We start from the raw sequence: 27,677 nt of genomic DNA, 5'->3' as shown, positions 1-27,677 counted from the left end.
GAACTGATCTACACAAGGAGGAGGTAATTAAGCCATTTCATTCCAGTGTTTTGTACCTGTGGCACATCTAAAAACTGTAGGACAGCGGCCCTCGAGGACTGGAGTATGAGACCCCTGATCTAATTGAAAACACAGTAAATCAGTCACCACTTGTGCAATTGGTATTTAAGATGTGTGCTATGTTTATTCATGTGGATTGAACTTTTAAATTGTAGAGTAAGGGCTTTCACTTTGAGGTTTCACATAAAAACTTAAACTAGGATGGGAGCCAGCAACAATTTGGCACAGACAAAACAAAGTCCCCTTCCAACTGATTACCCTGTTGCCAATTTAGGTGTCCTTAGTGGACCTTTAAGTTGGGGAGGAACTGGTCCCAGAGCAGCCGGATGAACACACACACACGCCAATGCACAGAAAGGGAACTCATTAAAATGGGAACTAAGCAGTCAGATTATCAGCAGCAAAACCCCTTATAGTCATACATGCAGAACTTACACTTTCTATGGGTGTTAGATACACAGTGATGTGGTCAGAATACCATTCAGAACAATCACGGCTTTATTCCTCATTTTTATCTGTTTTTGGTTTTTTATTTAGCATGTTTCAGAACCCCCTGGGTCAAGGGTGTTAGAAAATGGATGGATGTTTCAGAACCATATTTAAGTAAGTATTCTTGCTGCTGGGAGGATCTGATGTCGAACCTGATTACACAAGTGTTTATGCAAAACATAAATTGTTTATTTAAATGAGTGTGGAATTGTTGAAATTTTTCTCTATTGCTTCAGATTGGCAGAAACAGAAACTTTTCTGGTCTGTTATTTACATATCAGATTATGTAAGTGGTGGACATTGACACTTCTTTCCACTGTAGTTGGTCTTGTTCTAAGTAGAAGGAGCCAAATATGCAATCCCTTCAGTTTATCATTGTAAGTTCTAATCAAAAATCTAGTCAAAGTCCGGCATACTTGAAGTGAATGAGGCAATCTTTTCTATTTACGAAATTAATAAAAAAGAAGTTAAGATACTGTGACTGCCATTAATCCAACTGTCAGACTTAAGTAAAGTCACTGAGCCACAATGAAACAATAGCAGTAGAATATAAGTCATAACAATATTGCAAGGCCAAAGTAATGGCAACAGGAGTTGATTTTAGAGGCAAATCTCTGGTTTCTCTTTCCTTGTTTGCATTGCCATATTAGTTTTCAAGCAAATCTTCACAAAAGGGCATGCCATGCAGAAACTGTGCAAGAAATCTTTCATCAGGATAATACTTAACATTTAATTATTACCAAGAGCTCAATAAGTTCAGTATACGTGGCTTTACTATGAATAATTTTAGATATTCATTCATCAATGTTGTGCTGAAAAAGTGTATAAACTGCAGTGTTTTGTTCCAACACAGGCATTATGTTTTTGGGAGGCAAAGAGGCCATTTAAGTCAAACAATGTCCATGTTGTAATGCTAAAATCATAGTGGTTGAAAGTACCTGCTGCATTAATCATCTTCATCAGCAGCAAGCTGCCAGTCTGCTCTAAGACCATCAAAACAGATGTAAGCTTTTTAATTTTGCAACAGGCTGTTATAGGTTTAATCACACAGGTAGGTAAATTGCTATGCTTTTCATTACCTCATATCTCTTTGAAAATTTCACTGACAGGCTCCCAGTCAGCTCATCAACTGGATTGACACAGCTGGGTACCTGTTATGCTGAAAAAACAGCATGGCAGGTGTTATGTTGTAAAGTTTGCTCTTGTAAACAAACTTTATAAAAACATAGATGGTTAATATCTGTTCTAGTATGCATATTAAAATGTGCAGTTTTATCTGCTTAAACCAGCTATAGGGACTTCTGACGTCCTCTTTGTCATTAACCGCTCTGAGAATTTATTCCGTTTTCTAAAAATTTACTGCAAACTGGTTTTTACCAACAGGAGTAAGAGGAACCTTTACCAATAATTTCATATTTCTATGCTATATGGCATAACACCCTTTTGGATGGAGGCATTGGGGAACACACACAAAGGAGTGTTTACAGGGTTACTGAACCCTGACTGATGTGTTGCTTTGAGTGCATTGGTTCTAGCTGTGTTATGAGGGTGATGTGTTGTAAGCTGAGAGAGCCAGGTACCTCAGAAAAACAATCTCAGAATCGTCCAATAACAGAGATGGAAGGCAAAAAGCAGAAAGAGGGACATCCCTTCATCAAAAATGTTCATGAAATAAGAGTTTTGGCACAAGAGCAAAGCTGAAGTTCCAGGCCAGGCTTACAGGATGTCAAGTTTGATGGTTTTCTCTACTTTCAAACTCTGGTGGGACTAATCCAAGGACTGAATTAAACCATCCAAAAGGTTAGCAGCAACAATTAGACTATTAAAAGATCTTACAGTGATACAGTCAGCAGTTGCATGTTCATTAACTTATTAAACATATTTTGTGTCACTGCTAACTATCACAGAGTTGGGATAAAGTAATACGCAGATGAAAAAATATCCAGATAAAGCTGTAACCCGCTCCTTAGCATTGCATATTTGCAAGGTGAATGAATCAGAACCTCAAATTTATTCAGCTAAATTATAAAGCCAACACTGCAAGTAAGACACTATTCTAATATTTGGCTTATATTTAAGAAAACTAGTAAGATTATATTTGCAATATTTAAAGTCAATCAAAAGGCAAATTAATTGGTCAGCTTATTTTCTTGTTATGTCCCCAAATAAAAATACTAAAATTACAGACAAAATTGTACAAATGTCTGTGGAATAGCACCTAAACTACCTCTTAGAAAAGGGACAAGTGTTACAACCAATGCAGTCCATACTTTATCCAGTAATCCTGGGTTAGAAAATTGGACATTTGCATATAGTTCAGCTACTGAAGTGAGCTGAGTTATTTAAGATAACTCTGCTAAATTGCTTAGCTTTTTGATGCATAGTCCCTTGAATGTAAAAGTCATTTGTTCATTAGCTTTTTATGTTTTGCAGTGGCAACGCATCCCTTACAAACAACCTCTCTGCCCAATAATTAGTTGATTAAGATCTGGTCATTTCACATGTTGTTTAAGAATTGCTGCTCTGCACTTAAAGAAGCCAGTTGGGATGGTTTGGGTATTTCATACAGAATAACTGTATGTCACCTAAATCACCTCAATTTGAGGTTCTTTTGGACATTTTCCACTGAGAAAAGGCCTTGAATGAAGCCCAGAACTCCCAACCTGCACCTAAACAACAGGCAGCTTGTTTTTTTACATTGAAGTCGATTCTCTTTATCATGATCACATGAAGACTATATTTCTGTGTTTAAAAGCCAGTATTAAAACAGGCACCTGTGTGTTTACTTCACCGTAAAGTATTGGAAATCGATATCTGAAATAATTCAAATCTTGAGCTAAATTAATGAGACACAGCTCTGTTGTTCTGCTTTATAAAATATAAAACTGTTTAAAAAATTCCTTTTTTTGAATAAGTTTTTCTGCAAAAGAAAGTTAGTAAATCATTTCAAGTCAAAGTCCTTTAAAGTCTTGTTCTTTTCTTGCTCTCTTTCTTCACCCAAAATAATTTTATTTGGAAATCAGCACAATTATAACGAGAAAATTTAATCTTGAATATTTTATGCTTTTTCTTTTTTCCTCCAAGAAGCACCAATTTTGCAGATTTTTTTTTTGTTTTACCACCTTTTACCATTCAAAAAATTATTCACATAAGCTCACAGTTTCTGAGAAATTCAGCAGCATGTTCTGTGTTAAAATTAATCACATGGAGGAAGATGGACATAACATTTGGATGTTCCAACATTTAAATGAATTGTGATGCTGGTTAAAATTTGAGCAGCCAATAACTTTTAAAATTCAACAATGAGTAATAACCCCCTTGCCAAAGACAGTCATGAGGAGACAAATTACTAAGAGTTACTTTCAATCTCTGGTCTCAGTTTGACTCGCTACATTTTAAAATCTCTGTTTCCCTGAAGGCAGCACTGATAACTTTCAGTATGGCGTCATTTATTTTACCTCTTCTTTGTCCTCCTCTTCACCTAGAGCTGTTTTTCTCTTATAATACATGTTCCTGCTTCTTCCTTTCACAGTGTTGTTTGTATTAGTCCTCTTTTCTTGTAGTATTTTATTTCTTTTGCTCATGGCTTTTTAATAATCGTTTCTTGGGTGTTAAAAAAACACTTCTAGCTCTGGGCATTTTATCTCAGCAGTGAAACTTGAAGATAATCAGGACGATCCTCTTGTACTCCTTTCTGAAGTTGTGGTTCAGAACGCCGTAGATGACGGCATTGAGGCAGCTGTTGAAGTATGCCATGAAGTAGCTGGCTGTGAACAGCCACTCTGGGATGGCTCGGCTCAGCCTGGAATCCAGCGCCACCACCAGGCCAATCAGGTTCAGCGGCGCCCAGCACACGGCGAATAGCACGAACACCACGAACATAGTGAGAAAGTTGCGAAGGTCGTGGGGTTTAATTTTGGGCCGCGAGTCTGGCTTTACCCTCCGTCTGACCTGGATTACCAGAATCCAGATGCGCAGGTAGCAGTAGGTGACAATGCTCATGGGCAGAATGAAGTGCACCACAACCACTGTGATGGTGTACAGCGAGCTAACCGACTGCGCGAAGGTGCAGGAGTACACCCGCGGGTCATACTGCAGCGACTCCACAAACCAATTGGGCACGATGGCTAGGATTGTGAACGTCCAGACAAGCATAACATAGCACATAGTGTTGCTGCTGGAGAAAACTTTGTCATACTTGAGGTTGTGGCAGATGTAGCAGTATCGATTGATTGCGATGCCAGTTATGTTGAAGATAGAGCCGATGACACTGAGGCCCATGAGGAAGCCGCTGATCTGACAGTGGATGTAACCTGCAATCCAGCCATTATGGAAGATGGCTGTCAGGACCAGTGGGTACGGATAGATGGCCACCACCAAGTCAGCAAAGGCCAGGCTAACCACAAAGGCATTTCCTACAAAAAACAGAAAGTGAGGAAAAGACACAAGTTTAATAGAACAAATGCTTTATACAGCTGTATATTGTGTAAACATTTAAATTCATCTCCTGTTTTGTTTTAGTCTTCAAAAAGCCAGATTTCTACAATCTTCTCTAAAGTGGTCTTAATAATTATTTTCAAGGAGCTTTCAAAGTTTTTTGTTTGCTTCATAACTCATTTTTGGTTAATTGTCTAACAGTTGTCAGGTACATGCTTTTTGGTTGTTAGGTCATTGACTATGACCTCAATTTTTCCCATTTACTTTATTTCATTTTTTTTAACCAGTTCCCTAATTACATAAACAACATAAATTATTTGTAATAGGTGGAGTTTAATTTGGTAATTTAAAAAGCACACTCAGGTTCTGTTTAAATAAATCAACTCACTTTCTTTGGGCATTGACATCTCAAAAGTGATATTTTTGATGAACGTCAAGAAATGAGAGTAATGAACAGACTCAGTAGTTGCAGTGCTTTTGTGCTTGTTTCTTTATCTAAATTTGTGCCAAGAAACAGAAGGCTCCCATTGAAGTTCATTGAGCAGATTGATTTTCAGATATGGCAGCTACACAAAAGAAAAATATTACCTTTCAAGCCTTTGCAGGCAGATTTTTGGGGGTGGAAGGATTAATAGACTTCTATCACTTTTTTCATTCTATCATTCTCTAAGACAGCAGGCAGCCTTTTCATCTGTATTGATTTTGCAGAAACAAATATTTACATGTTCCCAGATTCATGTAGGTAACTGAATGTTGTGGTAAATTAAAGAACAATAAAAAAACAAGTTTTAAGATACTTGTTCAACGAAGAAATACATTTGATTACATTTTATTTATCGTTTCTGTCCTGCAAAGGTCTTAGAATTCCTCTTGAGGATCTGAAGAGTTTCTAAGCAGAAGCATGTTGGGGTTTCCCTCGTGGACTAGTTGCCTGATAAGCGAAGGACATTTAACACACGTAAGGGCCAAGTTTCATGGTTCCATGCAGCATTTATGAAACAGCATCCATTGGCCAGTCACAGTGTACACTTGGGAATTGTGCACAGTAGTTATTTACAAGACAAAGAAGAACGTTCTCCCACATAAAACTTTATAGTCTTTCAACGCAGACTTTAAAGGAGCACTAAACAACAAATCAAAACTTGGAATGTAATTCGTCACATAAAGTCCATGGTTATGTTGTATTTCATAAGTAAATTATAATAGGATAGTTCCCATCATCTAATAGTCACATTTGGGGTGTTTGATCCAGAAAATCTTTCTTGTTTTCGGGGACAAAAAAATGATTTACCAAACCCATTGCAGAAATATATTAATTAAACCGATCAATGCTTTACATTAATTAAGTGGATAGATGAATGGATCTGTGTAAAATATAACTTGAGTGAAAATACATTTACAGAATAAACTGGTTGTATTACAGCATATGAGTAAGCTCTGCATGTTTGAGGTGTCCACATGTACCCTACTTTAATAAACTGAGCTTTTCAGATGCAATAATACAAAGGAAGGAACAATTGAAATGCAGGGCTCTTCAGTAAGGGCAGCAGGTAAATGTTAAACCCATAATTCAGACATTCAAAGACTATCTTTCCTATGTGTGAGAGCGAGACCTCTATAACACATCAGGTGAGCTTTTTTTTTGTTGAAACATACTGTATTTGCCTAAGCAAACAGCTGCAAATTGGAACAAAATTGAAACCACCTGCGACTGTGGCTGGTAAAGCTGTGTTTACATCTCCCCCAGCGAGCAACAACACATTACATTCATTTTTGGTGAAGTCAGCTTGAGCTGCCTGAAGTGGTTAGAGAGCTCACTGCTACACTGAATAGTGTTATAGTGTTATAATACAGTTATATTCATTATTTCTAACTCTTGATGGCACTATTAAAGTGCACTGATGAACTTTGAAGAGATTAATTATGCAGAGAAGTTGGAGATCCTGTATATTTTTTCATTAAGTTATTTTCTTGCCTACTTTTTGTTTTTTCTCTCTCTTTTTTACTGGTATGCATCTTGTTTTAAAAATACAAGATTTTGCTTGTTTGATTTTAAAACATACTAGAACAAATGTGCAACCCAATCTTACTAAATAACAAAACTTCACATTGTGGAAATGTTGCATAGAATGTGTGGAGATCAAGGTTTCCAGTGTGCTGCATCCTTCCTTACCTCTGTGGAAGGGTTAGACTTTAGATGCAACTCATTCCTCGGCCTTTTGCTTTGCTTAGACTGTTTCAAATCGCTCTCTATTAGATCAACAGAGGGCATCCAAAATCTTGTTTTGTTACCTTGTTTCAGACTCAGTGGAATTTTTTTTTTTCTTTTCTAGACATCATAAAGACATTTTACTAAACACAGAATTCCCTGTGTACATTCCAGAGGCAACTGAATCAAACAACACAGAGCAGAGAAAAACAAACTTTCAAGAATAAAAGGAGGATTTTATCATGGATGCAAACACCACACATTTAAATACCTGAGTCACTGCAGAAGACATGAAGTTATTGAAAGCCCCCAAAGAAGTGGAAAGGAAATACATATGTACAAATTTAAAGCTAATATGAACATATATATGTACTAGGACATCTAATTTTTTCTTTTAATATTTCCTAAAAGTGCAATATTTCTTGCCAGAAATCTCAGAAAATGAAATGGTCATTTTGTAGAGGTGATCACCCTGTGGCACTAAGTAGATGTAATAAAAGCTCAGATTGCTTTGATAAATGCCTTCAGGTCATCTGCCGTTTTGCGTCTGGTGTCTTTTATCTTCCTCTGGACAACAACCTATAGATTTTCTTTGAGGTTCAGGTCAGGGGAGTTTGCTGACCAATCAAGAAAAGGAACACCATGCATGGTCATTGAACCAGCCGTTGGTATATTTGGCAGTGTGGGAAGGTGCCAAGTCCTGCTGGAAAATAAAATCAGCATAGCCTTACTGCTAGTCAACAGAGGGAAGCAGGAAGTGATGCAGAATTTGCTGGTAGATGGCTGCATTGACTGTGAACTTCAGAAAACACAGTGGACCAACATCAGCAGGTGACAAGGCACCTCAATTCATCACTGACCATGGAAACTTAACTCTGGACTTCCAGCAATGTGGATTATGTGCCTCTTTATTCTCCTTCCATACATTAGGACCATGATTTTCAAATGAAATGCAGAATTTATTCTGAAAACAGTACTCTGGATCATTGTGTAGCAGTGCAGTTCCTATTCTCCATAGCCCAGGTAAAAGACCTCTGACATTGTCTCTGGTTCAGGAGTATGCTGACATGGGGAATACTGTACAACATTTGTGGTATTCATGGAATAGATTTTAATTGACAATCCTCTGAAGGCTGCTGTTCTCCCTGTTGCTGGTGCACCTTCCATTCAATTTTCTGTTAAAGTGTTTGGATAAAGAACTCTGTGAGCAATCAGCTTCTTCACCTATGACCTTTCGTAACTGATTCTCCTTGGGAAGGCTGTCCATGTCAGCAGTTTTACCCAGGATAGTGTAACCTACTGACCCAGAGTGAGAAACTGTTTAAGTGCTCAGGAAACCTTTGCAGGGGTTCTGAGCTAATTAGCTGATTAGGAGGTAACCCCACAAGTTTCCAATAATTAACCTTTTTTATCACAGTATTCTAATTTTCTGAAACACTTCATTTTTGGTTTTCATTATCTGTAAAGCATTATCATCAAAATTACAACAAAAAAAAACTTGAAACATATCAGTCCATGTGTGAATATATTGTACTTTTACACAATATTCCAACTTTTTTTAGATGTACTTGTATACGTCTATATTTCTCATTCTAATTTCAACTTAGCAGTTGACGGTGGCGAGTCTGTAAGGAATACCAGGCAACTTTTTCTTCTCAGTCCTTGTGGAAATCTACAGCTTTTTTTTGGCACCAATGTCCAAGTCCAGCTACCTGATGTCTAAGATATTCTTACATGCACTCTACATACTCCATGTTTTTACAGTTTTTGAGGAGTCTCTTAATAAAATGGCAAATTCAAAATTTTTCTTTCTCTAAGTTGCATTTTCTGGTCCTAACTGTTCCTATAAAACTTTGGATTTTAGACCCCAAGTAGACCTCTAAACGTGACCAGACTGACTAAGTCTAATTATGAGCTGTGACTAAATAGTGAAGATAAGCTGTTGCTGAGCTGAAACGCCTCAGTGTGTATAAGGAGCATCTCACCTCTCAGCTGCTTCTGTAATAAATATGTTGTGGTGAAAGCTTTTATCATAGCACACAGAGGGAGTGTGGCCATTAACCTTGGCGGCCTTAATAAGACCTTGTTAAACCTAAATTCAGTGTTTATCACCCCATGACTCCATCTTCATTATGAGGAATCCTCGCTGTTAATATTCCGGATGATACTCTTTGTCTGCTGCAAATCACAAGTTTCGAGCAAAGAGCTGTGGCAAACAGAACAGAGACAGGGGACTTGTTAACCACCAGTCAATTTGTATTAGTTGGTGGTTCTGTCTTTATTACCATGCTTGCCCTTGGCAGAAAAGATCCCATCCTCTGGTGTTTGCTGAACGTAAATGTTAATAAGACAGAAATAAAATGGTGACATCGTTAACGGTTCAATTCCCTCAGTAGTTGGGATTCATTAGAGAGGTTCTTGCTGTAAATACTTGAGACAAGATGCATTTAATGGAAATGCCATCTCTGCTGTTACCCTCTTTAACTAGGAACATTGTTAAGATAATTAATGGCTTAGGTTTCTACGACAGTATCATCTCTATCTATCTATCTGTCTGTCTGTCTGTCTGTCTGTCTGTCTGTCTGTCTGTCTGTCTGTCTGTCTGTCTATCTATCTATCTAAAGAAATCTTTAAAAAATCTAATACTTCATCAACTATGCATCTATCAACTGCAGCTATGCAGAATAAAAGGACCTTTTAAACAAAAGTTTTCTTTTCTCTGAAGCAGCCAAAGTTGTAAGAAACCATGCCGACGTACAGCCTTGACAACTATTGATCAAAGCCACTATAAAAGATTACACAAGAGTCTGTCTTTTAAAAGCCAAATGTGAAAGTGAAATGGGTTAAGACGTTTGAACTGTACTACACTTTCCTGAACCTAAATGTAGAGATTGATCTCCTCAATTGCACAATCTGCAGTTAGAAACACCTCAACTATCTAATGATAAATGAAACAGAGCCTGCTGTTAATCATCCTGTTCATTAAGACAAATGGAGACTTCATTGAGAAAGATCTCTATCTGAGCGGGGTGATCTTTGCCTTTTGAAGGCACTGAGAAGTTACAGTAGTTTCAAAGTTATTGCTTTTTACACATTGAAATGCAAATTTATGCATAGGGATAGACAAATATCTAATCTGATCATCTGCTCTGTGGAGGGAGAAGTGCTATGAACGTTTTTCCTTTAGTGTTTCCAAGTCCATATATTTGTCTCACTGAAACAGGGAGATGCCAGCATGCGGGGCGCTTCTAGTTACCGGAGAGAGGCTGTTTTGAAATGTGAGTCTCTCTACACAGCGAGTGTTTCAGTTCATTCTCCCGGTAGTGAGAATGTGGCACCGCCGGGGTCTTTGATCGTGTCGGCAGCTCTGACGGCTGCTTCTGGTGCTGCTGGATTCCTGTTGAAGTGGAGCAGCAAACATGGCTGTCACCTTCAGACACACTTCAGGTAGCAGTTTGGAGGTAAAAATAGCCGCTTGTTTGTCAGCTTGTGTCTTTGGATGTGGATTACTGCATGGAGCCCACAGTTTGGGGTTAGAAAACTGAAGTCAGTAGCGTCTGAAAAGTCATCCGAGGCAAACTTAAGAAAAAGGTCTGCCAGGATTGCATTTTTAAAAATTTATTTTCTACTTTTCTCTCTGAAACTGTAGCTTATGTGGTATATTGAAGGGACACTTTGTTGTTCCATCATTATTTTAAAGAACCACAAACTTGAATGTGTTTTATTAAACTGCTATATTATGTAAAAGATCAACAGAAAACAGTGCACAAAAACAATACTTGGTTTTTACCAGTTATACCAATGAGAGCCTACTGAACATTTCACATTTTGCTACAAAACAGTGAAGGCCGTTTGTTGAACACAGTGTGATAGCACCAACTTTCAATGGAAAATATGTGTTTCAGGAGGGTTTTGGCCCTGTGACATTTATTCAGTCACATGACAATGATGCAGCACAGCATGTTTAACTGAAACAGAGAAGCAATGTAGTGGGTGTGATCACTTTTAAATGGTGACGAAAGTGGAGGAAAACATATAACCGTATTTGCCCATGTCATATTGATGACATGGGTAAATATGGTAAATACTGCCATAACACCAGTATAAATATCTAATACCATGATTGACTCAAAGTTTCTTGCCTGTGCATCCCTAATAATTACTTTTCTATACCTTAGAAAGTTAACCTGTAAAAATAATGGCTCTATAAGTTAAGTCAAAAATTATGCAAACATTTGGAATAAAAGAAATAGGTAGGGGAGGCTATAAAAAAATTTTTTATAGCTTCCCCTAGTCTTAAGTTTTGGTCCTCATCATTCTGAGTCAATTTAATAGATGAACTGTAACTTTGCAGAGGATTATTAATGCTTGTGTCCTGTGGGATCCTACAGCATCTTTGTCATCTTTGTCATACACAGAAACACACACCAGTTATGTACTTTATGAACTCCGCCACCATTGTTGTGACTGGCGATGGTATGAATGAAATGTATTTTCCGGTTCGTCAGTGCTCCATGCAGCTGCGCTCCACTCTGCTGCGCACTTTGCCACTTTGTAAAGAACTGCTGCAGGACTGGCAGTCTGTTGTCTGTTCCATCTAATGGATAAGAATTAACCACGAGGTAGCAGCTTAGGGAGGACGTCATGTGAAAGAAACGCTCCAATCAGCATGCCCATTGGTCCCCTGAAAAATTATGCAAACCTGAACATTTTCATAAATCAATAAAGTCCCCCCGGATGCCCTGGACAGAACATAAAAAGTGGATGTGTCCGGGGAAAAGAGGGTGTTGATCTAACTTTTTGAGCGAAATGTGAATTTAAAGCAACTCCAATGAGGTTTTCACACTCTGATCTCTGCCTAGTTTTAAAACTGAGCTGCTGCTGTTACAACTTCATCCTAAAGCAGTTCAAAAAGCTAAAGCTTATGAATGCAGACCATGAGCCTACAGAATACTAAGAAACAGTGCCCACATGTTTGTTTTATTTATTTTCAGTTTCTCATTTCAGTTTTGTAAGCTTACATTATCTTAGAACACAATATGAGCAGGCTAACATGTGCCTGTGTGAGAGGAAGATTTCCAAGGAAAGTATTTGCTCCCTTAACACGGGTGGGTGTCCTTCTGTCTGAGGCTCTCACTGTTTCACTCACTTTAAGCTTCTCTGAACGCAAAATGAAATGAGCAAACAGCCCCTCCCATGACATGACAGAGCCAAGATGTGCTAAGATGTGGACTCAGCAGGTCATCTAAATTTTAAACAGGCTGAATAAAATATGGACATGAAATGCTCAACCAGTTTAAAAGTAAAGCCACATAAATCAGTGGAGAATAGATCAGCTCAAAATTATCATCATCTTGACACTAAAACACTGTAATTTATATTTCAATTTCCTTGTGGCTGACATTTATGGGAAATCTAGTTTTATGACTGAGACAGAATTAAAGTTACAATGGATAAACCAGGTCCAGTAATGCTCTGTCAGCTGCAGTTAAAAACAGACATACACAACTCTTTATGTTTCATAGTAATAAGTAATTATGCAAAAAGAAATCAAAACGTTAATTACATTTAGTTTTTTTATGTAATCTAAATTTACACTGATGATCCTAAATGTTTCATTTAGGAGCATCATTTAGGTGAGCATCAGCATCACCTAAATGTTTCATTTAGGAGCATCAGAGCTGCCAGTAAAACACAAAGAGAAAACAAAACAAGCTTAAACTTGTTATGCCACTTTTTTCATCAGTTTTAATCTCATGGTATAAAACTTTAGCATTTAGAAGCTTACTTTAGTATAAAAATATGAGGACATTTTAAAAACGTCTTTCTTTCATTGTACATGCAGATGCACTCACACTCATCTGCTGCCCATTCTCAGCAAGCTCTGCAGTGGTGGCAAAATTATTGTGTAGCGCCCCCCACTGGAGGAGATGCACAGCAGCTGCTTTGTGTGGAACCAGAGCTCCATCACAAGCCTTCACACTGCTTTTTGCAACATCGTGTCTCATCATTATTTTCTCCCTCTTATTCCCCCCCTCCCCCCTCCCTGTTTCATTAGCAGGTATGAGACAAATGCATTGGCACAAAAAATAAAGCAATTATCTAATTGTTGAATTCAAAACAGTCACTTTTCTCTGTAGTGGATGGACAGAGAGTAGTTCAAGCAATGAGGTTTTTTGATAAAATCCCACAGAGTTTACCAGAAACTCCAGTGGCATGCTCAGCAAGCTTTTGGTCTGAAAGACACATAATAGAGTTGATGGGAAGATGGACACAGGGCAACATGACCCTTTCAGATGCTCTGAAAGGCTTGAGCCTGGGACTGAGGTTCACTTGCTGGTTTGAGACAAATGCGTCAGCACAGAAAACACAGTGATTATCTACTTGTTAATTCAAAACTTTGTCGCTTTGCTTTCTAGCCTGAAGTGGATGAACAGAGAGTAATGCACACAATGACATTTTTGGTCAAATCCCACAAAGTTTACCAGAAACTCCAGTGACATGCTCTGCACATCCTGCTTTTTGTCTAAAAGACACATGATAGAGCTGATGGGAAGATGGATTGAGCTAAACACAGGGCAAGATAACTCTTTTAGAGGCTCTGAAAGGCTGGAGACTGAGGCCGACATTCACCTGCAAGAAGGACAACATCCCAAACCTTATAGCCAGAAGTGCAATAAAATTTATATCAAAGCATGTTCAACTGCTCGATTGGCCTAGACATAAATTTAATGGAGAATTTTTGGTAAGACTTGCAAATCGATGTTTACAAGTCACTGATATTTATTATTTTAATAAATATATCTATCATTTTTCTTTCACATCACCATTTTGTATTACTCTGGGTCAGGATAAAATCATATAATCAAACCTGTAGTTGTTACACAACAAAATGTGAAAAGATTCGAAGAGCATTAATATTCTAACAAGTCACTCTAAGCTCAGTTCTGCTTCTAAATCAGTGGCCCTAAACGTAGGGTGATAAACTTAGAAAATCTTAAAACGAAGGCTAAAAATAGGGACTCGCTTTATTAAAAAAAAAAACAACAATGCAGAATACAAATTTAAACATCTTTTTTTGGTGAAAATTGGAGTTGAGAGACATTTTCACTCCTGCTTTGAATTCATGTTGCCGCCTGTCACAGGAGGACTTCAGATCACAGAAACTGATGCTAACCAAACGGACGCGTTGCATCAGCAGACCAGCTGTGCTGCTGCAAGCAAGTAGCTAAAGAAGCCTCACAGCCTTTGATCCGTGCATGGCTTGAGTCATTAGATCATTTTAGTAGAACATAACTGAGACTTAGGAACACTGACGAAAGTCCAGAAAAGCTAATGAAACATGTTTTTCCTTCTTGTTTTTCACACTTAAACAGCTCAAAGTGAATACTACATAGACATTTTAAAACAGATATAATTTGTTTGCAAAATCAAACATTAAACAAGAATAAGCAATCAAAGGCCTCGTTTACATAATTGATGACCAGCTTTTTGCATATTTTAACTGATATTTTTTTCAACTATTTCTCTTTGGTTTTTGGTTTTCTAACGTCACACATCCATTAATTAAATGATCCCTGTCACCTATTTTTAAGTCTTCAATCACATTTTCATGGTTTTGCTTGCAAAGAAGAATCTCAAAGTTTTGATCAAATCCTTATCTAGTCCTAAAAATTATATTTTATGTGTTTACATGCTGTCTAACATTTTACTCTTACTACTTGGTGTCACAGCGGGTGATAAGCGGTCATCAGTTGTTATGATAAAGTGGCTTAGGCTACAATTTCTGTTTGAATGGAGGGTGGTTTATAAAAGCAGAATCCATTTTCTATTAAGTTAAAAGCAGCAAAAAATGTGTTTAGTTTGTCATGATGATATTTAACATCTCTTTGTTGCTGTTTCCTGTCAAGTCAGGCTTGTAGATGTATGTCAACCCTGTAATTATGTCTGAAAAGCTACATCTTCTCTAAAAACTGAAATAATATATTACAATTGGTATTGTAATATATTTGCCAATGTTTTGTGGTAATTAAGCTTGATTATAGTGTATAGTGTGCAATTAAACTCGACTGTAATGGATATAGTGCCATGTTGTTGATGCATAATCTTTTTTTCTTTACTATCAAGCTTTTATTGTAGATTTCAAACCCGGACAGCTGCGTCAAGGACTAACAGCCCCTGTAAATGGGCTCTGGCTGAACTTCAGAAGCCAAGACTCAACAATCCAACTTCCTCAATGCACTGCTGTATATACTGTTACATCTTCTTTTGTACCACTTTGATTAGAGAGGATACCAGGACATAGTTCACTTTGGTCTAGCATTTTAGAGCAAAGTAACGTTTGTAAAACAAACATTTGTTAAACGTTTCTAAAGAATGTTTTATTTTTTTCACATATTTGTTATAGTTACTATGTCTTAACAACATGAGACAGATAATCTGTGAAAAAATTCAAGCTTTTCTGCCTCCTGCCAGTGATTCTACTGCCATCTGCAGCAATACACTCTACAGTCAGAAACAACTAATCAGAGCCAAGAGGAGGGTGTTAGAGCTTTCAATCATCCGTGTGTAAACAGTGCTCACACCATCCTTCTTGCTCTCTACTACACTACAGCTACAGTAGTTTCCCACACTGAAGCCTGCCATTAATTCTCCGGCTAGTTAGCATGGCCAGTTTTTCTGTAACGGTGAGTTGTTTCTCTGCCATTAGCACAGCTGCAGCATGTACACAAGTGTGATTGAAAATGCTGAGACCTTTCTCTGGGCTCTGAATTCTTTTTTTCATCAGGAGCGGTGGATTTTTGCAAATGGCAGTGCAGGAGGAGGCGGAGGACCTTGATTATTTACTTCATAGTGACAGATTTAACAAATATGTAAAAAACATATTTTTACTTACGTTACCTACTGCAGTTTTAATGTGGTGTTTTTTTTCTGAGCAGTGGTTTTGGTCATCTGATTTACATACATTCATAGAAGCAACTTGATCTTCCTGAGGAACAAATCCAGAACATCCAGGCTGTTAATGGGGAGAACAATATGCATGTTGACCTTCTGACCCCGTTGTCTCTACACCTCAACCTCAAGAAAGCGGAAGACAATGAGTGGTGTGAAATTTATTTATTTATTTTTTGTATGTATTTGAATGAAAATAATGCCAATGTAATTTGAGAAATTGTTCATGTATCAATCAGTTTAGGAAAAAATAAGATGACATGAGCTTGTAGAATAATGTTCCACATCTGTCATAATATTCAAATTGGGATGACAGCATGTGATTTATGGTGATGCAATGAGGAAGGTGAAGTTTCTTTATGTTTCTTTTCCACTCATGGATTTCTTGTTTGAATCACACTGAGAGATTCATCTGTAATGACTCATAGAATAGAATAGAAAATTTAATTTTCTTCTCATGGGTGTTGAATATTAAAGACGTGAGAAGGGAACCACAAAAAGTCTTGCAAATAAGCAAAATGAAAAATATGTTGAAGCCCAAAATTAATCTCAATATAAAAGGTGCAAAAACCACAATCTAATAAGGTGGGAGATTAAATACAATTTTTAATGCATTGAGATATGATCTATAAATGCTAATACTTGATTATCTTAATGTTTTTGTACTGACATCTTAATTTCAAGGAAGGCAAAAGTCAGAACTCAGAAATGCAAATGCACAATTATAGTAAGCTCATATCAAAGTTATGAGGGAGTGGCTGAGAAATAAGACAATGACTTGGACAAGACCTGTACCCTCTAGCAACTGTGTAAAACTAAAATTAATTATTCTGAAAGAACCTGGGGAACCATATTACATAGTTTCAACTAGAGGCAATTAAAATACAGTTGATTGTCACTGTCAATCCTAGGATCATCAAAAAACCAATGTCAAGTTGGTTGACAGTATGGTCTGCAAAATTGATTCTGTCAAGTTTAGAAATCTGAACTGTAATACTTAGTAGGCTTTCAAAAGAAATGCATCAATGCTCTGCAAAGAGTAATAATGTAGCCATAATACATTGGGCTAGATGGATTCCCAATACCAACGATGAAGCTCAAGCTGCTGGTTTGGTGTTTGATACCTGCAAAATTAATAGTGATCAAGATGCTTAAACTCAGAGAGGAGGCGACATGATGGTGATGGAAAAGAATTAGAAAACTGAGGAAAATGTGGCTTAATCACAACCTATATTGTCATGTTAATATTCCACAAAAATATCAGTATTGACCAACTTCCAACTAATGTGCAGCCCTGTTCCTTAAGGGTGCATTCACACCGGCACAGTTTATTCTGTAGTTTGTTTGTCTAGAAGGTCATTCATTTGGGAAGTTGTGAATGCGTAATCAAACTCTGATGCTGACCAAACAAGCAAACTCTGCTCCACCTAAAAACCTAGGTCTTGGTAAGGTTTAAGTGAACTCTGGTGCGGTTTGCATGCATATGTGAATGCCAAGTGAACCAAAGACCGTTCCAACAGCCGGGTTAAATACTGTCAAAACAAGCACTAGAAAGAGAAATAGGTTATGGTCTTTTACCAACAACAAAAAAATTCTACAACCACTAAAATCTGATGCCTCTCTATTGTTTACATTTTTGTTTTGTCAAGATGGAAGTTCATGTCTTCTTCAGTGTCATTTCCTTAAGTGGTTCTTGGTGCAGCACCACCACAGATGAGGAGGTGAAGAAGTTACTCAAAGAGTTTGGTTCATTTGACAGTCCAGTGTGAATGCAAACTGCAGAAGCTGAAAATGTGACAAATGTTGCAACTTTGGTCCCCAATCGAACCGAGTCTACCAAACTATCAGATGTGAAAACACCTTAAAATTAAAAAAACAACTCTATTCATTTATAGTTTTTAAAAACATATAGTCTCTATTCAAACATTCTGAAAACAAAAAGGCTCTTTGACTAGACCCAAAGTTATTGGGCCTTGATCCTTGTTTTCCAAAGATTGAGAATCTAGTACTTTTAAATTCCAGACTCACACAGTTTGTGCAGCCTAAACTCAAACAAACCTGGACTGGGTGGCTTCAGGGCACAGACTAATTTTTACCCCCATGACAAACAAACTGAAGATATACATTGGTGGGTCTGAGAGTTAAAGATGAGCATCACAGCTCTGACTCAAAGGCCTCCAGCAGGTGATGCATCCTCACCTACACTGAGAGCATAAACAGGGTTACAGCGAATGATGAAGCGTTGTGCGCTTAAAGGAAATTAGACAAAATAAATCACGGAGGCTCGGCAGCAAACATGAGCGTCTGACTCCTGGAGCTACAGCGACGGCGGCAGGATGAGGGCTGAGCTCAGGTCAGCACCATTGGACGTGACGTCAGGGAGGACAGAGAGGCTGCGACTCTGTGTTGGAAAAGCTGCCGGGACGAGCCTTCACACCAGAGAGCATGACTGCTGCCTTGTTAGGCTCTCTGCCAGCTGTTGCTGTTGTTATCACAGCATTTCTCGTCTGCTCTCCATGGGTCACAGAGTCTTACTGTCATCACTCCAAATAACCGCAGCTAAGAAAAGCTGAAACTATAATGAGAAAATAAATTACCAGCACTCAAAGTATCTACAGGTATCATTTATGTATCAAAATGCTTGAAAATATACTTTTTTCACCAAAAAGAAATTCATCAAACAGCTTAAAATGATGACACTTTGCTACACAGACTCAAACACAATGAAACTCTGATTTTTAGAGAAAACCCAAAAGTTATGCTGGAAAATTCCTATTTATGTTCGCAGAGGTGCAAGAATCAATACAGAGATGGCAAGATTGTTTTATATCTCTTGTTCTCAGTTTGTAAGTTGGGTTCAAGGTCTAGGATAGCTTCAGAAAACTGTCCAAAGAGAAAGAATCAAACCTCCTGCATGAATGCACAAAACGAGAATTCAAGAGACTCTGGAGAGCCGACGCTCTCATCTAGTGTGCAGTCATGCCTGCATTTCAATGACCTTTATGTAAAAGTCATCTGAAAGAAACCTTTCCTACATCTTCACCACTAGGTATCGAGTGCTTGCAAAGAACAGAAGAAAAGATATTCATCTCAAAGTCCATAGATTTTACTGTACCTCAAAAGGGTTAAATCTGATGGAGAGAAAGACAAGCACTGAAACTTTTATCAGTGAGATTCTGAGGCAGGAAGATGATATAATAACCAACCCAGAACTATGGATATTAGTCTGAATTATTGCCTGATATGTTTATCAGCAATGCCAAGGTAATTATTGGTTGTCTCCAGGTTTGAAAAGGACGTAACAATAAATCCTTAATTCACTCATGAATGAAACAGTACATGTGTCTGGATGATTTTAGACATAAATACAGTTATACCACTGTGAAAAACTATGTGCCCTTTACAGATTGTTTCTGTTTGTGTTTTGCTCAGAAAAAGCTATCCAACCCAACGTTGCTCTGTGTGACAAATTGCCCCCTTGTCAATTCATGTATTACTGTTGACCATATTTTTGAGAAGTTTATTTCCATTTCTGCCACCTAACCCAGGCCTAACTGCTAGTTCTTTGAAGAAGGTTAATTGGTCGCAAATTGCAACACATCATGCCCTGATCTAGAGAGATTCAAGAAAAATCCAATATCAGCTTGGATAACATGACAAAGTCAATGCTAAGAAGTTTGAAACTTCAGCAAACCTCAGTGAGCTATTATCTAAAAATTGAAAAATTATGGAAATCAGTGGTGAAGTTTCACAATCTTCAGGAATGGCCGGCCTGGCTAAAGTACTCCAAAAGCAGCTTTCATCAAGATTCGATTTCCACCAAATTTTAAATCCTTCTCACAGGAGCTTGCCTGAAAGTAAAATTCAGACTCACTCATTGTTCCGCCTAGTGGTGACATGAAGAATTAATTGACATGCTTGTTTTGGGTGTTGAGGTGGTGAGTTGCCAGGGCTGTTCGAAGCTTCTTGCAGCTTTAATTTTTCTTTATTGTCAAGGTTGTGCCAGAAATGGTCTTTACATTAAACTGAAATATTTATCAAAAGTTGTGCAGTTGTTAAAGGGCGATAAAACAGCTAATTTAAAGGCTAGTAAGAAGCAGGTATCACATATCCAGCGGATATCAAAGGCTGCATTATTTGAAAACCCAGAGGAAGTTTCCAGGAATGTCGCTTTCACTTGTGAACAATATTGTCAATGTGGGTTCATGTTTCTAAAAACTAAAAAAATACTTTTTCTGTCATTGTTCTGCTTCATATTAATTGTACATTTGAAATAGAAAATCTGTTTGTTTTTTTATGTGTAAAGATCGACAACATGTTTCTGTTGACAGTGACCCTTAATATTTGTGTCTTGAACTTTTCCACATTTATGTTACAGCAACAAACTTATGGGGGAAAATTAATCTGAGACCAAAATAAAATGTGCACCTAATTAAGAGTTAGTATCCTACCTGTTTTAGATCCCTCCCTGGTTTGATATATTCCATAAGGGTGAATTACCAGGCTCCTGTAGAGTTTGATGAAATGCTGAGGAGGTCATTAACTTCTGAATAAAATGTGTTTGAGCAGAGAAGCAACTATAATATGGACACCTGCCTCTGTAGAGGTTATTTGGGCTGCCTCACATGTGTGTTAGACAGCAGAAGACCAAGGAACACAACAGATAGGTCAGTTGTGGTGCAATTGAAGCAGGATATAATGATATTCTGAGCTCCCAACATGACAATAGAGCAGCAGAAATAGAAAGAAAGAAAGATAATATAGGAAAAGTTTGACAAAAAGTCAAAAGAGTAAAAAAAAGTCACAGCCGCCCAAAAATACTGTGCTTGCGAAGTAAGTTTTTACATCTCACAATGTCATTTTCCATAGGGAAAATATAGTGTTGTCATGATCATTTCAGGCACATGTCCAAACAAGTTAGATATGAATAAAAATGTTTTATTCCTGTTGACTGATATTTACGTTATAGAGGAAAAAAATCCTGAGAAAAATGTTAAATGTCACCACATTGTGTACACTAAGGTTCATCATTGTAAAAATACATTTAATTCAGAGTTGTTGCAAATAGTTACACTACTGATGTTTTTAATTTGGAGGTGACTATTTTATATGAAGACATAATATTAATCATAAGAAGGAATCATTATGGATAGAGTATAATAATTCCAACAAAAGCTTTATTTTCAACACTTTAATATCAGAGACTTAGGCTTCATTCTGCTGTGGCAAAGCAAATCCTATTCTTCACACATCAGGTTTTAATTTCTATTATTCATTTATTAAGACTTCTGCAGTTTTAGGGAGTGTTTTTTGCTGTACCAGTCCTGATTTTATCTGCTTTTATCATAAAACCTTCTCATCCATCTGCTGTTGTTCACTTAACAATAAAAAAATATATATTTAAAAGGATGCTGTGATGGATAGATTCACTTCTTTAAAGCCTCTAAATCTAATCACATCGCCGGTCGGTGTGTTTGCTCGTGTATGCTTAAATCTGGTCCTCGCAGATGCCTCCAAACAATTCGGGGCCACCTTCTGCAGAGAGCTGACTGATTTACGTAATAATCTTCCCAGGCAGAGAGCTACAGGGCATTGTGGAGATGTTCAGAGGGAGCTCCAAGGATGTAAAGAAGAAAATGAATGTCAAGGAAGAATCGTGAGCTTATTTTTCAAACAAATCCCCTCAGTTGGTGGTATTTCTATGTCAAACCGACTGCCCCACTGTTTTCCAGTTTCTGATTCTGCTCTGCAACAGGAAAACAACCATCTGCTGAGTTTTATTGTACGTAACTTTGGGAACGAGGTATACTCGTTAGTCTTAAATCAGATAAATTTCCATTTGTGAACAACCATAAAAATGACAGAAATAAGATGAAGAATGATCCTGTTTTCATGAAGTAGCTTAAAAATCACAATCTTGAAGCCTTGTTCTGTGACTGTTGATAATGGCAAGAAAACGTGCATCAGGAATTGGTTTAGAAAGAAGTTGGAAAATGTTCAGCAAATTGGTTTCAGTAATGATCTGGGTCAGAGCAAATTCATTTACATTTACACCCTATACACAGATGGTTTCATTCAGTCTCAACGTGAGGAAAGCTGAAACTGAGATGGGTTGCACAGACCACCGGTGCCTACGGCAGACCACTGGATGTCTTTATCCCATTCTTCATTCACAGCAGTGTTCTTGGTTAGAATTGAGAGGAAGCCCACTCTCTTGGATGAAAAGCAAGCCCACACACAGACTGAGTCAGGATGCCCCAACGTTGGCATGACAAAGGGCTCATTGTGGTGCCCACCTGTGCTTTTCCACATAAAAGATTTTTTTACAGTAAAATTGAAAATCCAGCAGAATTTGTCTACCCTTTCAGTTGTTTTCCAAAACTATTCATGTCAGTGTTTATGCAAATATACTTACATCGGGCAGGTTTGCCCAGCAAACTCTGTACTAGCGTACTAGTGACCTAATGATGTGAATAAAAACCAAGGCTGGAATGTTTTAAAGCCTTTTGGACAAGATTGTGAAACTTTGACACTATTTATCAGAAAGCCTTAATGTTCATCAAATTTTTGCCATTCTGCATTTTCCCACTTCCTTTTTATCTCCTCATATAAGTTAGAAGTTAAAAACAATAAATATGTTTAAGCCAATAGTACCAAGCAGATGGTACTATTGGCACATTATTGCTTTCCACCAGAAAAGGTAGTTAATTAAGCCAAGACATAAAGATTGCAACTAATGTCAGAATACAATAGGAAGATTTTAAACTAATGATATTCCACAGAGACAAATCCATTTAAATTAGTTTCTTTTTTCCCAAGATGATTCCTTATGAATTTTTCTAAAGAAAATGAAAATGTGGTTAAAAAAGCAAAAGGCTAGCAGATGTCCATGCAAAGAGGTAGTTGTAAGGTTCTGATGGATATTTGTGTCATAAAATCAGTTTTCAGGAGAATAAAACGGTTTACTCTAAATATTTAACATTTGAAATAGAATTGTATAGATGCAGTCTACCCATATTTACAAATAGTGAGTTTTTTTGTTTTGTTGTTTGTTATATCAAATTGGAAACAGCCCCAGGAAGAGTCACAGATTTTTATTTTTTTCTCTCAAGGTTCAGTCTAGTAATACATTTCAGTTGATAAAAAATTCTTTACATGTCTTCCTGTGAGGTCAGCAGCAGCAGCAACAGAAGAGGCGTATTAGAAATGCATGGTCATAGATACTATTGGGTGATATTTTGAGTTCATCAACCGGCCCAGTCTTTTATGGATTACTCTATCCAGGCGGGACTGTCCTCTGCCTCTGAAAAGGTTGAGCGCCGCTGATCTACTGGCCAGAGGATCAATGAAACAGTCGGACTCATTCAGATTGATTTCCATCTGGAACGCAGCAGCTCGTGGTTTCAGGCACAGCAAACGAGTTTAATTTGGCGGGATCTGGCAGTGAGCCAAAACCCATCCATGCCAAACACAAAGCGCTCCTCCCTCCTCCTTCTCTGATTTAACAGCGACTTGAGCTGAGTGTTCTGACCCGTTGAATGTAAACCATTTCAGGTCACGTTCTCCTGCAGAAGATGTCAGTAGAAGGAGAGATTGCACATTATGACTAAAGGTACTCTGACAGCTTTTCATAGATCAGGTGGCAGTTACATGATGAACAATAGCAATAGTTTCGCTTTGATCTGATAATATGTGTCAGTTGAATGATAAGGAAGAGATGATGAGAGTAATTCAACAGCTGCATCTTGGAGAGAAGAAATGAGGCAACGGAGAGTCATTGAAAAAGGAAAATAGGACACCTGAAAGGACGACTGAGCAGGAGAGTCTTAAAGGGATAAATTAAATTGGAAGAGCAAGAAAAGACAGAACGGAAAAGAATGAGCTTAATTGAAGGATGAGCTGAGGAGATGAATGAGGGGAAAATGTGGAGGACAAATGAGAGGAGAGGACAGAAAGCAAAGCTACAGGATGAATATAAAAAAGAAGGAAGCAGTCCATGAGGTTTTCTAGTTTTGGTTGCTACATTCCTGGCCTGGGAATCAAGGAGTACAGAGACAGAATCCATATAACCAGAGCAGCACAACCATTAAAAAAGTGACACATCTGGGCTTTTATCTTTATCTACTGCCTTAGAGGCAGTTTAGCAGTATTAGAAAAATAAGATAAAGACATGAAAAACTCCAAGATTTCACCCCTACCCTTTGCTGTCATGGACGGTTATCTCTATATTAGCTTATTTATTTATTTTAGCACTAAAATAAAACACATTTATTGAAAATAGTTTGCATTTGTTGGCTGATAAAACACTGTGGAAGCGCATGGAAGTGCAAACGGAAACACCTGTTGATGTGGCTGAAAACATTCACTGAATAGTCAAACTATTAAATCTATCTTTTGTCGTTTTTAATAATAATTCAGTGCTGTTTGTGCAATTATCAAAAATACACGTTCATACGATGAATTTGGATCAAGACAGAGCAAAATGTATCAACTTTTTTCTACGTGTGGAGAGAAATTTCAGAGGAACCCATCAGCTTCTGTGAAATTTCCTGTCAGACACTTTTCTTCATGGAGCATTTAAGCCAGTTCATAGAGGAGAGCTGACCTGTCCAGTTGTGAGGTGGATATTTCGCATCTGCCATTTTCCCTGCTTTTGCTCTCTAAAGAGTGTGATCGCACAACTGCTGAGCAACGCAAACCTTTTGAACAGAGACTCACTGATCAATCAGCCAGAGATCACAACTTTTTCCTCATCAGCTCTGTTCAGTTCCTGGCTGCTCATATGCTGATATTTTTAACTGCTGAATAAATGCACAGAAAACAATGAAGCCCCACTTTTAAAGTAAAAATGCTTCAAATATAAAAATCTGATAAAGTTTGTGGACATAATTTTGATGCATAAATATGAAATATCTTCTAATATTTTAATTTTCTGTTTCATTCATGAGCATGATCTTTATGATAAAAAAGGAAAATGGGTATTGGTCCCAAAAACTGGGCTCAGCTCTACTATAAAGCTGCTCTAAAACAACAAAACCGTACCAACTGATCTGGGTGTTTTAACCAAAACTCAGGTAATAAATATTTAATATTTATATGCACCCAAATCATATTTTAAAAATCTCTCTCTTAAAGTTAAGCTTCCCCTAAAATATTGTTCCATTCAGTCTTTTATGGTCACTTTTCTGTTTGTGCAGCAGAGGTGTGAATTTAATTGCGGCTCGCTGCATGTTCAACCTCCTGTTGATCTCCATTAACACTGATTGAGTTAAGTGTCTCACTAAGTGCCTCTTGATTTGAGCTTCCAGGGAGGACATGTAGCCTTTCTCCTCCTCCGTTTCTCCTCTGTTGCCTTTGGAATTAGCATGACCATTATTGCACTTTATTTCTTATTTATTACAGAAAGGCATGAATTGGATTTACGTTCCTGTTTATGGAAGTCAAGCCTCCCTCACTATTTGCATGCTGCCAAACTCATAACATTTATGAGTTATAAGTAACTCATAAATGTTGCTTATCATTATTCTGATATTGTCAAATGAACATTAATAGGGTGAGCATCCTTGGTAAGTGATTTAAATATATTTTCTGCTTCAAATCATTCTCGGGTTTGGTGATTAATGAGAGTTAACAGAAGAATCCTTCTGAATTCTTGTTTAATTAGTTGTAATTATTTTCGCTTTACTGTGCAGAGCAGTGGGACTTTTAATCAGAATGGGGTAACTATCAGGTTTACAAACTCATTTGCAGGAGAAGTAAGGTCTGCTTCAGAAGTTTAGACCTTCAGAAATCAACGAGGTGAGTCAGATCCGCTGCAGGTCTTTCTTCATGGCAGACAACAAAAAGGGCAAAGTGAGGATTTATCATCTCCAGACTCATCAGTCATGTTGCCTGGTTAGAGAATGAGCAGCAACTTCCTTTTGATCCAAAACTCCTGGGACTTTATCTAAATAATGTCATTAATTAGGTATACCATTTTGGTGTACATCTACTTTAACTTTAACATTTTTACTTTATCGTGTTACTTACATTTTTTAAGTAACACGTAAAAATATATATATATTTTTAGGAAAATAAAACTTTTTGAAATGAGTCCTACAGAAAAAAAATGTTTCTTGTTTAATTGTTGGAATTCAAATAATTTTACAGGGATTCCTAATGTTATACGAAATCACAAGAGCATCAAATTGGCTGAAAAAGTGATCAAATTGAGGATTTTTCACACCTCTCGGTTCATTCAGTTCACACTGTCAAACAGCTCCCTGTGTCCGTGTCTGTACCTGCTTTCCTGAGTTTTCTGTTCCTGAACACCGACACGATCACCAGCAGGTTCCCGATAACATCCACCACGATGGTCGTGATGAGGACGCCGGCCAGCACGGTGGCCACCCACGGGAAGGAGTGCTGCTGCTGACCCGGGGCACCCTCCTCGCCCGCCGCTGCCGTGGAATTGCGCGGCTCCAGGGTCCCTCCCGCCATGGTGGGCTCATGGTCCTCCAGGGACATCAGTTGCGGGAGGTGCCTTGGATCGACCAGTCGCATCGGGTCGTAGCGGCGGAAAGTGGGTCCATTCAGCATAACGCACGAAGGTCAGACTAGGCACAGCCGGAAAGGGTGCGCATGGCTGCGCGCTCGGCTGCGGTTCAGTTTTTTACGCGCCCGAGCCTCCAAAGGTAGGACAGGATATTTCAGAAGACATTACTTTTGTCTTTTGTTTATCCCACTGGACACCCACGGAGGATCAACGGCAATCTCGATCTCTAAGGCTCAGGAAAACACATTCTGTGACGGCAAACATCTCCCCAGTCAGTCTGGTAAACACCTTCCATCTAAACTGGAAAACAGCGGCTCAGCTGACCCGTCTCATTCTCCTGCTCTCGGTCACCTATCTGCTCTCCTGTTCATGATCTCCATTTCATTCAGCCTCACATGTGCGCTCCATCAGTCTGGAGACTTCGACATCATTTAAACTCCTCCAGCTTCCTCTCTGAGCGCCTCAGTCTGAGCCCAGCACGTTTACGCGCCTTTAAACATCCAGCGAGATCCGCGCGCTCTCTCACCTTACCTCTTCTCACGCGCGTGCTCGTTCTCGTGAGAGTGCACGTGCTTCTCCGAGGTTCACCAGGTAAACCGCTATCCACCTTTGAGCATATAGACTATACACATTATACATTTTATAAGAAATATGGACACGGTAAAATCATAAAAAGCTATCAAACATAACAAAAAGATCAATAATGTAATTATATTATCAATTTAAGGAGATTATGTTTAAATAATAACATTTGTTTTAAACGTGGGCATTATTATTATTATTTATTTATTTTTTATTATATTTTTATTAATTGTTGTTTTATGTGATATGGACTATGAGTTTGTAATAAAAATCTATCTATCAAATAACATCTTCAGAGCTTTTAGCAAAACAAAGTAAAATTGAATCAGCACTTCAAGAGCTGCTCACTAAGTCTGCTGGCATTGTCAAGTGTTGAGACTAACAGAAATTTAGCTTAGAAATTGTTAGAGATTT

The 27,677-nt window shown here is 37.9% G+C and overlaps 1 protein-coding gene across 1 annotated transcript; it reads right to left on the bottom strand.

The window, feature by feature from the left end:
- Positions 1–14: 14 nt before the first annotated feature.
- On the bottom strand, positions 15–27,376 carry mtnr1al (melatonin receptor type 1A like). Its single transcript, XM_032555597.1, has 2 exons — positions 26,428–27,376; positions 15–4,964 (listed from the first exon to the last, which is right to left on the bottom strand). The coding sequence occupies exons 1-2, from the start codon at positions 26,723–26,725 to the stop codon at positions 4,195–4,197; spliced, it is 1,068 nt and encodes a 355-aa protein (XP_032411488.1). The 5' UTR covers positions 26,726–27,376; the 3' UTR covers positions 15–4,194.
- Between the last annotated feature and the right edge of the window lie 301 nt (positions 27,377–27,677).

This window comes from Xiphophorus hellerii, chromosome 23 (genome assembly GCF_003331165.1).
Source record: "Xiphophorus hellerii strain 12219 chromosome 23, Xiphophorus_hellerii-4.1, whole genome shotgun sequence".
In the NCBI taxonomy this organism is placed as follows: Eukaryota; Metazoa; Chordata; class Actinopteri; order Cyprinodontiformes; family Poeciliidae; genus Xiphophorus; species Xiphophorus hellerii.
The sequence above is the reverse complement of the archived record's forward strand: the minus strand, read 5'-3'. Positions and strand labels throughout refer to the sequence as shown.

What these genes read in the sequence shown, in the direction of transcription:
- mtnr1al (XM_032555597.1), bottom strand. Translation starts at nt 26,725, where the DNA reads ATGCTGAATGGACCCACTTTCCGCCGCTACGACCCGATGCGACTGGTC. An exon ending in CAGAAAACTCAGGAAAGCAG is followed by an intron (nt 4,965 to 26,427) that starts GTACAGACACGG and finishes TGTTTTTTGTAG; the next exon opens with GAAATGCCTTTGTGGTTAGC.